Raw genomic sequence first — 13,013 nt, 5'->3', positions numbered from 1 at the left:
ATTAATGTACACACAGCACCCCACGGTAAAACGGAATTGTTTAAATTTTTGCAGTTTTATTAAAAAAGAAAAACTGAAATATAACACAGCCATAAGTATTCAGACCCTTTGCTCACTATTTAGTAGAAGCATCCTTTTGAGCTAATACAGCCCTGAGTCTTTCTGGGAATGATGCAAGCAGTTCTTCACACATTCCTCCTTGTAGATCCTCTCTAGTTCTGTCAGGTTGGATGGTGAACATTGGTGGCCAGCCATTTTCAGTTCTCTCCAGAGATGCTCAATTGGGTTTAAGTCAGGGATCTGGCTGGGCCATTCAAGAAGAGTCACGGAGTTGTTCTGAAGCCACTCCTTCGTTATTTTAGCTGTGTGCATAGGGTCATTGTCTTGTTGGAAGGTGAACCTTCGGCCCAGTCTGAGGTCCTGAGCACTCTGGAGAAGGTTTTCGTCCAGAATATCCCTGTACTTGGCCGCATTCATCTTTTCTTCAATTGCAACCAGTCGTCCTGTCCCTGCAGCTGAAAAACACACCCACAGCATGATGCTGCCACCACCATGCTTCACTGTTGGGACTGTATTGGACAGGTGATGAGCAGTGCCTGGTTTTCTCCACACATACCGCTTAGAATTAAGGCCAAAAAGTCTCATCTCCATGTTCTATCTTGGTCTCATCTCCAAACTCCATGTGGGCTTTCATGTGTCTTCCACTGAGAAGAGGTTTCCGTCGGGCCACTCTGCCATAAAGTCCCGACTAGTGGAGGGCTGCAGTGATGGTTGACTTTCTAGAACTTTCTCCCATCTTCCTACTGCATCTCTGGAGCTCAGCCACAGTGATCTTTGGGTTCTTCTTTCCCTCTCTCACCAAGGCTCTTCTCCCCCAATTGCTCAGTTTGGCAGGACGGCCAGCTCTAGGAAGGGTTCTGATCGTCCCAAAGGTCTTCCATTTCAGGATTATGGAGGCCACTGTGCTCTTAGGAACCTTAAGTGCAGCAGAATTTTTTTTGTAACTTTGGCCAGATCTCTGCCTTGCCACAATTCTGTCTCTGAGCTCTTCAGGCAGTTCCTTTGACCTCATGATTCTCATTTGCTCTGACATGCACTGTCAGCTGTAAGGTCTTACATAGACAGGGGTGTGGCTTTCCTAATCAAGTCAGATCAGTATAATCAAACACAGCTGGACTCCAATGAAGGTGTAGAACCATCTCAAGGATGAGCAGAAGAAATGGACAGCACCCGAGTTAAATATGAGTGTCACAGCAAAGGGTCTGAATACTTATGGCTGTGTGATATTTAAGTTTTTTTTTTTAATAAATCTGCAAACATTTCAACAATTATATTTTTTTCTGTCAATACGGGGTGCTGTGTGTACATTGAGGGGAAAAAAATGAAATTAAATGATTTTAGCAAATGGCTGCAATATATCAAAGAGTGAAAAATTTAAGGGGGTCTGAATACTTGCTCTACCCACTGTATACTTGGAGAGGTGAGTGGCCAGCTGTTAGTGTGTGAGTGTTTTGTGTGTCTAATTCCCGTTGCATTGTGGGAGTCTATTATGCCATTGTCTGGTGAATGGCTTCCATTGACTCAGCCTTGACATTAGAAGCTACCCACTAATCGCTTCACTTCATATATTTGTAAGTCTCCTTCACTCAACTGTACAGTCCTGCTGTAGCAGCATCCACTATGAAATAAACCAGCTCATAAAAACAGTCCACAATTATCAATCAATATACAAATATAGACTCACTTTCAGGCAGAAACCGCCTATGTCCAAAATTGTTCTATTTAATATTTTTTCACAAATTGATACTATTGGTCAATCACCATGTAAATCTGTTATTTCTACAAATTATTGACCAATCTGAAGTGCGTGAAATGGCTTACTCTTCGGTGATGCAATGTTATTGGCTCAAGAAACATGCTGTTTTTTTGTTGTTTTTTTTTAATTTTTTTTGGTTTCCTGAAAAATTATGGTTTGGAGATGCCAGCGATATGGACATGCTGCTATAATTATGTACAATATATAATCCATCCATCCATCCATTAATTTTTTTATTAGAATCCTTCATTAAGAAAAAGCCCATGTCAGTTTTCTGCTGATTACAAGTAATTGTTTCGTACAAAATCCTGTTGTATTCCCAAAAAATCAGAATTTAAATTTTTTGCTTTTCATCTTCACAATCTCAACAAAACTGTCCCAGTATTAATATTGCAATCAAAACTGTTTCTCTCTTTCCATCTGTAGTATTACCATGGGTTTGCCGCTCAACCCACCAGCAGATTCGGCTCGTTCAGCCCGACACGCCCTCTCTCTTATTGCAACTGCCCGGCCGCCTGCCTTCATCACCACCATTGCAAGAGAGGTGAACCAAATGAAACCAAAATGCCTGAAGAAATGTTTATAAAATATATGTATTGGAATTATCTAGTACTAACTGTTATCCTAGAAATGGCTTCTCTTTTTGCAATGGCATTATTAGTTTTGTTAGAATAAATATATTATTATGTCTTATTTTTGCAGGTCCACCGATACAATGCAGCCCAGGCTAACTCTCAGTCACAGCAGAACGTTCACACCACCACTCTGGCTCGAGCCAAGACTGAAATATTGAGAGTGATTGACATCCTGATAGAGAAGATGCCTGGAGATGTTGTCGACTTGCTTGTTGAGGTAATCATATTAAGCCGTTTTCATTTGTGAACAGTGATATTTATCACAAGATGACTAGATTTTTTTTTATTTTTTTATTTAAAAAAAAAAAAAAAAAACAAAAAAATTCTAGGTTGCTGTGCCTATCATGGGTTATTTAATTTTCATGTCCATTATATAAAGGCACACAGTTTATAGCACCTCCTCACCACCTTACATTATCCTCTCATCCTCAGGTGATGGATATAATCATGTACTGTATTGAAGGTTCTCTGGTAAAGAAGAAAGGGCTACAAGAGTGTTTTCCTGCTATTTGCAAGTAAGTTGGGTTGGGAGTGAACTAAGCCTACGCATTTGTTTCAGTGTCACTTTCAGGGTGTTAATGTTCGATTATTGGCAACATCTTCAGGTTCTACATGGTGGGTTACTGCGACCGCAGTAACCGCATTGCTGTCGGAGCTCGTCAAGGTTCAGTGGCCCTCTACGACGTTCGCACTGGAAAATGCCAGGTACGTTAAGAGACCTGTGCCCCACACAATTAGACCATAAAAATAAACATCCAAGACCCAATCAAGCTTCCGCCTCTTCGACATATCCATCAATTCGTCCATCAATTTAATCAAGCTGTTTCCACATCTATTACCTCATTACATATTTGAAATTAGTGGATGTTGGCTTTGGTCCTTTTCTGACTGTTTTCATAAATCATCATCTTTTATATGTTCACTTTTTCCACTGGTTGTTTTTTTTTTTAAATGTATTTTTCATACAGAGATGACTGTGAGCACTGTTTTGATCACTTGATTGTATTTATTAATGGACTTCAACTTTTTTCGCCTATGTGGAAAAGTACCACACTGTGCCACCGTTGGCCGCAATAATTTAAATCAGTCATTTGCGATATCAGATGACGAGCCTTTCGCAGCACTGTGAATGAAATTTGGCCCACTCTTCTTTGCAGAATTGGTTTAACTCAGTCCTTTTGGAAGGTTTCTGAGCATGAACTGCCCATTTAAGGTCAATCCACAGCTTGGATTTAAGGTCAAGCTTTGACTTTCCCACGCCAACGTTTTTTTGATTTTTATTTTATTTATTTATTTTTGGGGGAGCCATTCATATAGTAGGTGGACTTTCTGGTATGCTTCGGGTTGTTGTCCTGCTATATTACACAAAAGCGCTTAAGCCTGAGGGTACAAACTGATGGCCAGAGGTTCGCCTGCAGGTTTTTCACAGCACGTGGTCCATGTCCTGAAGTAGCAGCCAGCCACTTACCGTCACACTGCCACCACTATGTTTGACTGTTGGCATATTGTTCTTTTTTATCACATTCTGTGTTATTTTTATGGCAGATGTAACAGGACGCACACCTTCCAAAAAATTAACATTTTGACTTGCTAGTCCACAGAATATCTAAAAAAATGTCAGGGATAATCATTTTTCTTGTCAAGTGTGAAATTAACTTTTGTGTTCTTTTTTGTAAGCAGTTGGCTTTGGGGCCGATCAGCGAGTTTAAAAAAAAAAACAATAACCGAACACCAATCCGATCACAAGATGGAGCAGTGTGTCTTCTTAAATGACTTGTTCATTTCCTGTATATACTTGTGTACTGTATAGTGTTGAATTGTTCTCTATTCGGGTCGTGTATTCTAATCAGTCAGGTCAAACCAACATTACAACATGACAGAATTAATGGGGGCTAACTTACTGTAATTAAATTACTTAATTGTAATTAAATTACTTCACACACACACCGAATCTTTAGAGCATGATTCGATAGAACGCCTGCATTTTTCCGTACAACGTACTAGTGCTAGCACTAGCTTGCTAGGCAACATGACGTTTTGTTGCCTGCTTGCGAGCCGTATCGTATTAAAAGTACCTGAACATACCTCAAGCCATCCTTGAATTAAAGTTTTTCCCCATTTTGTTCTTATAATATGCACTACGCGATCCATTGTTGTTGACGGTGGCCATGGTAACGAGTGTATCCTGTCGCGTTTGAGTTGACAGGATAAAGCCCAGGGATCGTAAAAGACGGGATGCGGTGGTATCGGAATACAAGATTTTATTGCAGTAGTCTGACAGTGCAATCCTGAAACATCTTTTTGTCTGATCCAGGCATTATTTGTTGTCTGTCCCACACCGCTGACATGTTCTTTTTTTAAAATAACTTGATTGCCGGTCAGGTATTTGCAGTACTACGTCAAAAGACAACGCGACAAGGTTAAAAATAAAGCGGATAGCGAGAACGGGAAGTAGACTGAGAAGAATCGGTTAAAGAAGCAGCTGGACACAAACATGCACAAATGCAGAGTAATGTATCTGACAAAGGCCTGGTTACAGAAGCTTATCAAAGTGGTGGCAGATGGCCATGCAGTGACTAGCAGCTACGCACACACACACACACAAACGTAATGTGTATTGAAGTACGAAGCGCTTCAGATGTTTTGGGTTTCACTATACTCTGTTAATGGGCTGATTTATTTCTGTACACACTTATTGTAAGACAGCCAATCAACAGTTATTTTTCATCTTCGATACTGAGCCCCTCATCCAATTTTAAATTCACAGATAGGAAGAAACCCATTCCAAATCATTTGGTAAAAAGTTTTTATTGTTAACTCACACTCAGTGATACTCAGGCTTTACCCGTCAATACAAGTACTTGGTACATTCTAATGGAAGCGTGTAATTGGGAACGGGAATTAGTCATACACGCCCTGTTTTATCACACTGCACTATTTGCATACTGTTTTTGATTACTGCTGGCCACTTTGTGTTTGAGAACGCTCTGCACCATTTGCACAATTGTCACTGTACCAGATCATTGCACTATTAGTCACTTTAAATTGCTCTAAATTCCTTGAGGACTGCATAATTTGCACAACTGCTATTATGTCAGCATCACCACACTAGTGGCACACTTTCATTGCTCAATGACTATCCACATTCGTGTTTTTATGTCCTAAATGTATATTTTGTTATATAGTGTTTTTGGGTCATACTTCAGTGGCTCTAACTACCAGAGACAAATTCCAAATATACTTGGCCAATAAAGCTGATTCTGATTGTGATATTGCCACCGTTGTCAACCAACGTGTTAATTGCATTTAATGAATCACAGAATAACATGTACATATTTATTTTTGATGAATGCAAACACAAACATGCAAAAGAAAAAAGTAACATATACATAACTGCACCAACAATGCCTGCTTTGCGAGTTGATTTTACACCCATTTCAGTTACAAGTTTGAGTGAAATATGTATTTCCCAGGGTTACGCTCCTCCTCATGCCAATCTAAAGAACCATGAAAATCTGATTTCATAGAAATCCATTTCATTTTCACCCTCGGTGCCTTGGTTCCTTCAGTGCAGTGTGAAGACCGTAATTGAACCCTGTTGTAGGCCAAATCAAGTGGTCCAAGAACGCAGAGAAGAGATTGTTTACATGGTGTCTGGTCGCTGCTGCTTGTGTAGAAGGATGATAATTTGCTATCAGTTTATTCACCTTAAAGTGAAGATTGCCCAGATAATAGTTATTGTGCTGTTTTCACTCACGCCGCAATCAGAGCTTACTCCAACCAACAACAGAATAGAGCAATCTCTCATGATTTATTGGAATGCATTCTTTCATTTTTGTACCATGTGAAAAGAAACTCAAACTGGGACAAATGGTTAATTTCAGTCCTACCCTTAATCCAAACTTTCAAACACCTTAAAAGTGGTTTTGAGAAAGGCTACATTGATTGATTGTATTGTGTCAACAAGGATTTTAATGTGAAAACATCTGCAAATGATTATATTTCTTGGCTGAGGTGTTGCTTAGCGCCCAACCAGAAAGTAGCCTGGAGGCTTTTCCCACTGGTTTGGATGTGAAGTAGACCTTATGTCATTTCTTGTCCCAAATTTTGTGTCACTGCATTTGTTATCACTTCCTCCCTTTTCTCCATGCCGTTGACTGTACAAGTTTGCCAAAATGTAATGCTTTTATAACTCTAAAATCACTGCGCCCACAACTCTCCTCTTGAATGCGCCGTCTGACATCACAGCGATCCCACTCCCGAATTGAACATTTTTCAATTTGAGGCTTGGCACTGCGATGGATAAAGCCCATATACATACACACACACACACACACAATGAATAGGTTTGTCATCGGTGAGCTGCGCTCTGCTAAATGCAGTGCGTAAAGGCCTTAATGTTAGCCAAATCCTTTTTGATTTTAATATTTCATCAGGGTTGAAGATAACATAGTGTTCTTATCAGAGCCTATTAACTCACCCCCAACACCACAAAATGTAGCACTGTTGTGAGAAAATAATTTTACAAACATGAGAAAAATCAACTTGAGTTCAAGACTTTTATGTGCATTCAGCTGTTTTGACATAACTGATAAATGATAATGTAGAAGCGTTGAAGGGATGAAGCCATGAGAAATAGGGATTGCGATGTTGCCTAGGAGCAGGCAATGGAAGCCAAAGACTGAAACATGAAAAGATTGAAAAATTGATTGTTTGGCAAGACAAACATTGGCTTGGAAGGCTGGGGAAAAAAAATAAAAAATCTAATAATTCAGCCAACACAACTGGGATCCAATATGAGGGAGAGAACCAAGTAAAAATATAAGATTTTTATTTTATTGTGGTATTATATTTTTCTGCTTTAATTGTCACAGATGGGCTATAATTTCAAGGTCGTCGGCGCCCAAGGCGACGTACCTTAATCTCATCTAGTGGTGAGCGTTTCTAATCCCAGTCACAGGCAAGGTCGGGATGGAGATTTCTGCGAGTACCCTTTATTACGTTACGCACCCTTCATATGGTGGGACACTTTATTTGGTTACACACAGTGCAGCGTTGCTTTATTTCGTCCCGTGAGTTCTGGTGGCGAATGGCAGCATCTGTTGGACCAGAAGCTGCCACTCACCTGATGGAATTATCTCGCTCAAACCAAACATTTACTGTCAAGAAAAATACCTGAGATTTTCTGCTTTGTCTCAATGGAATTTGAGCAAGGGCCAACATTTGTTCTTTGGCCCATCTTTATTATAGCAAAATCGAATTTATTCAAGTGTGAAGTTAAGATGGCGTGACAATGTCCAAAACACAAAGAAATTGTTTGTAAATTGTGTTACATGTTAGCGAGTGAGAGAAATTTTTTGTAAAACAACACTTTTGACTATACAATGTCCTATTCTCAACTCAGTCTCTTCCTGATAGAAGATTTTACCTTTCACAACGGGATGGAATAGGGGTACATTAAGGGTACTTCAATAAAAAGTCCCCCACCATTACCTGGTTGAATTATTTGAAATTACTACTTAGTAGCACATATTACACAAGTGTTACATCTTCCATTCTTAACTGTGACTTCATCTCTTGTTTGTTTCTAGAATATCCATGGTCATAAGGGCCCAATCACAGCGGTGTCATTTGCCCCTGATGGGCGTTACCTGGCAACATACTCCAACGCTGACAGTCACATCTCCTTCTGGCAGGTATGTACAAATTGTTTGCTTTTACATGGGCATGAAGAGATTTGTCGAGGTGCGCACGCAATAAAAAGTAACAAAATCATTTAATGCTGCAGTGTTGCAAAAATAAATCCGCAACAGTGAATGTCTAAAAAAAAAAAAAAAAAAAAAAAAAAAACAACCTAATAATGTGCACTATTATACAGTGCCGTGAAAATTTGTATTTTCTATTATTATTTATGAATTTTGCATTGTTTCCTCACTTTGTTTAAGGTCATCAAACAAATGTAAATGTCAGACCAATATAACCCAAGTGAACTTCAAATGCTGTTTTAAAATGGTGATTTCATGTATTAAGGGGAAAAAAAAAACTATTTGAAGTTACCTGGCCCAGTGTGAAAAAGTAATGATTAATTAATAACTGGTGGGCCATCCTCAGCAGCAACAACTGCTATCAACTGTTTTCTATAACTGGCAATGAGTCTTTCATGTCTGTGGCGATATTTTAGCCCACTCTTCCTTGCAGAATTGTTTGAATTCAGCAAAAATGGGTTTTTGAGCATGAACGCTAAATGTAACGGGACACACATGTTCCAAAAAGCTCAACTTTCATCTCGTCAGTCCATATAATATGTCTTTGTTTTTGGTCAGCAGTGGTTTTTGCCTTGAAACTCTGCCATGGATGCCATTTTTGCCCAGTCTCTTCCTTATTGTTGTCATGAACACTGAGCTTAACTGAGGCAAGGGAGGCCTGCAGTTCTTTAGAAGTTGTCTTGAGTTCCTTTTTGGCCTCCTGGATGAGTCATTACTATTCTCTTGGGAAAATCTTTTGTAGGCCGGCCACTTCTGGGAAGTTCATTGGTTTTCTCAATGTGAGGATAATGGCTCTCCCTATGGTTCACTCGAATCCTAAAGCTTTAGAAATGGCTTTTGTAAGTTGTGACGTTTTGAAGTTCACCTGGGCTATAACCGTCTGATATTTACATTTGTTTGATGATTTACCATTTAAGTAGGAAAGCTATGCAAAAACAAAAGAATTTGAGAAAGGGGACTGCGTGTATGGTACGGCACTGTTTATGAAATGCATAAGTGTTCAACCGAAATAAGAATTCAGAAAATTCTTTCATAGGAATTGGACTTTAAAGTTTTATTTCTCAACGAGGGTATAAATATTTATTTTTATCACTGTGAAGTTATATCATTATTTGCTAATGACAATATTTAATAATAATTTGCTAATGACAATAATAAAAGTTAAGGTATTTTTAATCTTGATCTATATTCTTTTTTAGTTGCTTGCTCTAGAGCGTGTCAAAAGCAAGTACATACAAACCCTAACGACATTCCAATAAGGACAAACAGCTACTCCTCCAAGAGGCAGGCAAAACCTTTTATTTGAGAATTGCCATTTAGGAGACCTAAAGCAGAAATCGTTTTGAAATTGCCCACATCAGATGAACACCAGTCTGCTGGGCAGCATCGGGATGTTGAACTCGGCCCCTCAGCTGCGCTGCATTAAGACCTACCAGGTGCCTCCGGTCCAGCCGGCATCTCCTGGCTCCCAAAATCACTTGAAGCTCGCCCGCCTGATCTGGACGTCCAACCGGAACGTCATCCTGATGGCACATGACGGCAAGGAGCACCGCTTCATGGTTTGAATGGGATACTGTGAAGTTTAGCTCCAGTTCTTGTATGGATCACACCAACATCCAGCGTCTAGCTTCATGGTTATTGTGGACCTACTGTGAAGAAGCGATTACTCTGGGCACTGACGTTTTACTTTCAAAATCATGTAGAATCAGGCTTAGATTGAAGGCTTAATAAAAGCAACCAAACCATTTTAAAAAGAAAGATCCTGCTCTAAATGTAGGTTTATTTGTGTATATAGTATTGTTTTATCTCCCACAGTGATACTCATGAAGGAACTCACTTGATATATGTATTTACTGAAACACAACGCTTACGTTCTAATTTGCATCCATGTCATTTTAATTATTTATAACTTCTAGTCATTCCTAATTATTTGTTTGTTTCCCCCCTTAGTCACAATTGGAGCCATTAGCGGGTCCCGGCATTCATTGCTATTTATTTAATGTCAGTCTTGATTATACTAGCAAATTATGTTTGGTTCATTGTGTTGAATTTTTAGGAAGCAATTTTATTTTATAACTGGATAAATCATTTCACTTGACATATGCGAGTAGATACAGTTCGTTGCAAGTGGGTGCTGTTAAAATACGAGTTGTGGTTTGATGCCATATCCTCTCATGGCATCATCCGTTGCTTTGGTTATCATTGCGCCTTCTTCAATGGAGCAGAATGGGTCAGCTTGTAGCGTGGTCATCTCTTAAATCTCTTAAAGTCATGTAAACTAAACCCTAGTTGCTCTTGATAGGGCACGTTAATGTGAAAACTGTCACTGTCGTGTAACTGAGAAAGCATTGTCATAACACGTCGAGTCCATGTTACCGTTATTTGACATTTCATGGCAAGCCGTCAAAACATGAGTGAGATGCATCCTACAGGAATATTTGCCGTTTAACACATTTGCATATTAGCCCGTATTAAAAAACAAAACCAAAAAAAAAGTCATTTTGACTTTAGTACATTACCAGCCCTCAAACAAACACAGTTAACAGCATGTCAATGGTATACAAATATTGCTGGATGTTCAGATATTTCAAGGAAATGGGATGGTGTTTTATGATGCCGATGGCACATACTTCCCCTTGTTCCCACTTCATTTTTTTCATTGCACCGGCATCCGTTCTGCTCAGTAGATTAAATCTCTACATGTACAGTATTTATAGTCGAGCTGCCTTGTAACGTAGTCTAGTATATATCTTGCACAGTGTCCGATTTGTCTCTTGTGGTATATGTGATTGTCTGAACGCCTGCCTTACATTTACTTGTAATCAGTGAGTTTCTGCGTTAAAACAAACAAATGCACTAATTGGACTACATAATTACATTTAAAATAGCTTCTCACCATGTCTTTGTCAGTTGCCAATGCAGCTTTACTCGGCATACTTGCTGCTTAATACTACTAGCCTACAACGGAAAGATGAAAATGGTACACACACCGAAGTCAGTCAGTTTGGTTATGCATTGGAAAGAAAGTAATCCAGCTTTTGAAGTATGGCCCTCCACATGCATTGCTTCTCACGGTGGGCTACTGGCAGCCTTCCCACCACACCTGGTGCATGAAGCACATAAAAGAAAGTCAAATGTCTTTTTGATTAATGCTCACCATGATCCTGTGACACGTGTTGCATGCAATGACATGCATGTTTTTGCTTTTTTGGGTGGTGTGGGGCAAATCATTATGGTCTGGATCTATTTGCCTCACAGTTCAGTTACATGCAGTTTTATGCACAAAGAGGAATATATTCATGGATTTACGATCGATTTATCAAGTGATGGTTACGTTTTAATTGTAATCCAATTTAAGCAGTGTGAATTTAGTTTTTGGAAATATGGCTCATTTACCCTTCCACTCTCCCTACTGTCCTTGTTCCTTCCTCGATCTCCTGTCAGTTTTCATTGGTGGTGTCAGAAAGCTTCTAACAGTGCTACACACCTGTAAACACAAGTGTTAAAGCTTTTCACAAGTTTCTTCTCAATTTAGAGGGGAGGGGGGGGTGGGGGCATCCAGTAGCTCATCAGACTGCGCTTGAGACCTCCTCACCAATGCAGTGGATATAAGAAGTCTTACACACTCTTGTTCAAATGCCAGGTTTTTGTGATGTCAAAAAATGATCAAAATAGTAATTTCTGTCAAGAAAAGCTTACTAGAACATCTGAACTGTATTAATCAGAGAGTTTAAATGGTGGGTTTGAATCTGATTGGGTAATTCTGAAGACAGCCACACCCCTAATTTTAAGAGGGTGTGCGCACTTGTGCAACCACATTATTTTTACTCCCCTACCAAAAAGTATTTGATTTATTTTGTTTTTCAATTGAGTCGTACAGATTATAGGTCACATTTATGGTGGAAAAAGTCTTGAAATATGAATCTTGTTCTCGTTTTTTGGGGCTCACAAAAACAAAAAACATTTGTACAGGTGTGTGTAGACTTTTTATATCGACGGTAGGTCCAAAGAGCATTGAGATCTCATTCTTCGGTTTTCTCCAGCATGCTCAAGGTTTGGAAAAAAGCTGTTTATGTCGGCCTCTCAAGGGAGCGAAGGTGAGAAAACGAAGGCAAAAGCTGAAGAGTAAGTAACAAGTGAGGAAGATCAGTCATCCAAAAAAAAAAAAAAAAAAAAAGGAAAACATTCTTTGGTGAAGGTGGTGAACCGAAAAAGCTTAAGTGGCATGATGCAATGTGGTAGAAATCGTCAGGGTTAATACAACATCATTTTATGACATTCAACTGGATTATTTTGGCAAAGATGATGAACATTTTAAGTCCATTTTTAGCAACTTATTTCTGTTTGACAGCTTCTTCACCTTCAGCTCAATTGTCAAGACCCCCCCAAAAAAAAAAGATTTGCATTACATAATCAAAATGTCATCTTTGACCTTCCTCTTCAAATAAGTAATAAGAGTGCAGTAAAATATAATGGCCTCCACTCATGAGGATTTTAATGTTTAGTTTTAATCACCTTGCCTCAGTTGCTATTGTTACGTGTTTGAGAGTAACAAACATATTGTAAAGGGAGGATTCATTTAGGGCCATTGTATTATACTGTATAGGTGTACCTTATTAAGTGACTCGTGACTATCGTGTTCATGTGCTGTAAGAATATTAACTTGCGTGTGTGTATAGTGCATGCATGTTGTGACCCTCTCTGAAACAGTTTGAATCCACTGTGTATCAAATGTGTAGTGCTAAGCTGTGTTCTTGTTTTGACCATGTGACTAATAAAGATGGACATCAGACAGAT

General features: G+C 39.2%; 1 protein-coding gene across 3 annotated transcripts in view; it reads left to right on the top strand.

Moving 5' to 3' along the window:
* LOC133489990 (WD repeat-containing protein 7) overlaps positions 1-13,013 on the top strand; it is a 104,794-nt gene extending 91,781 nt beyond the window's left edge. For all 3 annotated transcript variants that reach the window (XM_061799389.1, XM_061799390.1, XM_061799391.1), the window contains 6 exons: positions 2,243-2,360; positions 2,519-2,668; positions 2,884-2,966; positions 3,057-3,156; positions 8,043-8,147; positions 9,578-13,013. In XM_061799389.1, the coding sequence (XP_061655373.1) occupies positions 2,243-2,360; positions 2,519-2,668; positions 2,884-2,966; positions 3,057-3,156; positions 8,043-8,147; positions 9,578-9,781 (760 nt within the window). In that variant the 3' untranslated portion in view covers positions 9,782-13,013. The remainder of the gene's footprint in view (positions 1-2,242; positions 2,361-2,518; positions 2,669-2,883; positions 2,967-3,056; positions 3,157-8,042; positions 8,148-9,577) is intronic.

Source organism: Phyllopteryx taeniolatus, chromosome 15, assembly GCF_024500385.1.
Source record: "Phyllopteryx taeniolatus isolate TA_2022b chromosome 15, UOR_Ptae_1.2, whole genome shotgun sequence".
NCBI lineage: Eukaryota > Metazoa > Chordata > Actinopteri > Syngnathiformes > Syngnathidae > Phyllopteryx > Phyllopteryx taeniolatus.
The sequence above is the reverse complement of the archived record's forward strand: the minus strand, read 5'-3'. Positions and strand labels throughout refer to the sequence as shown.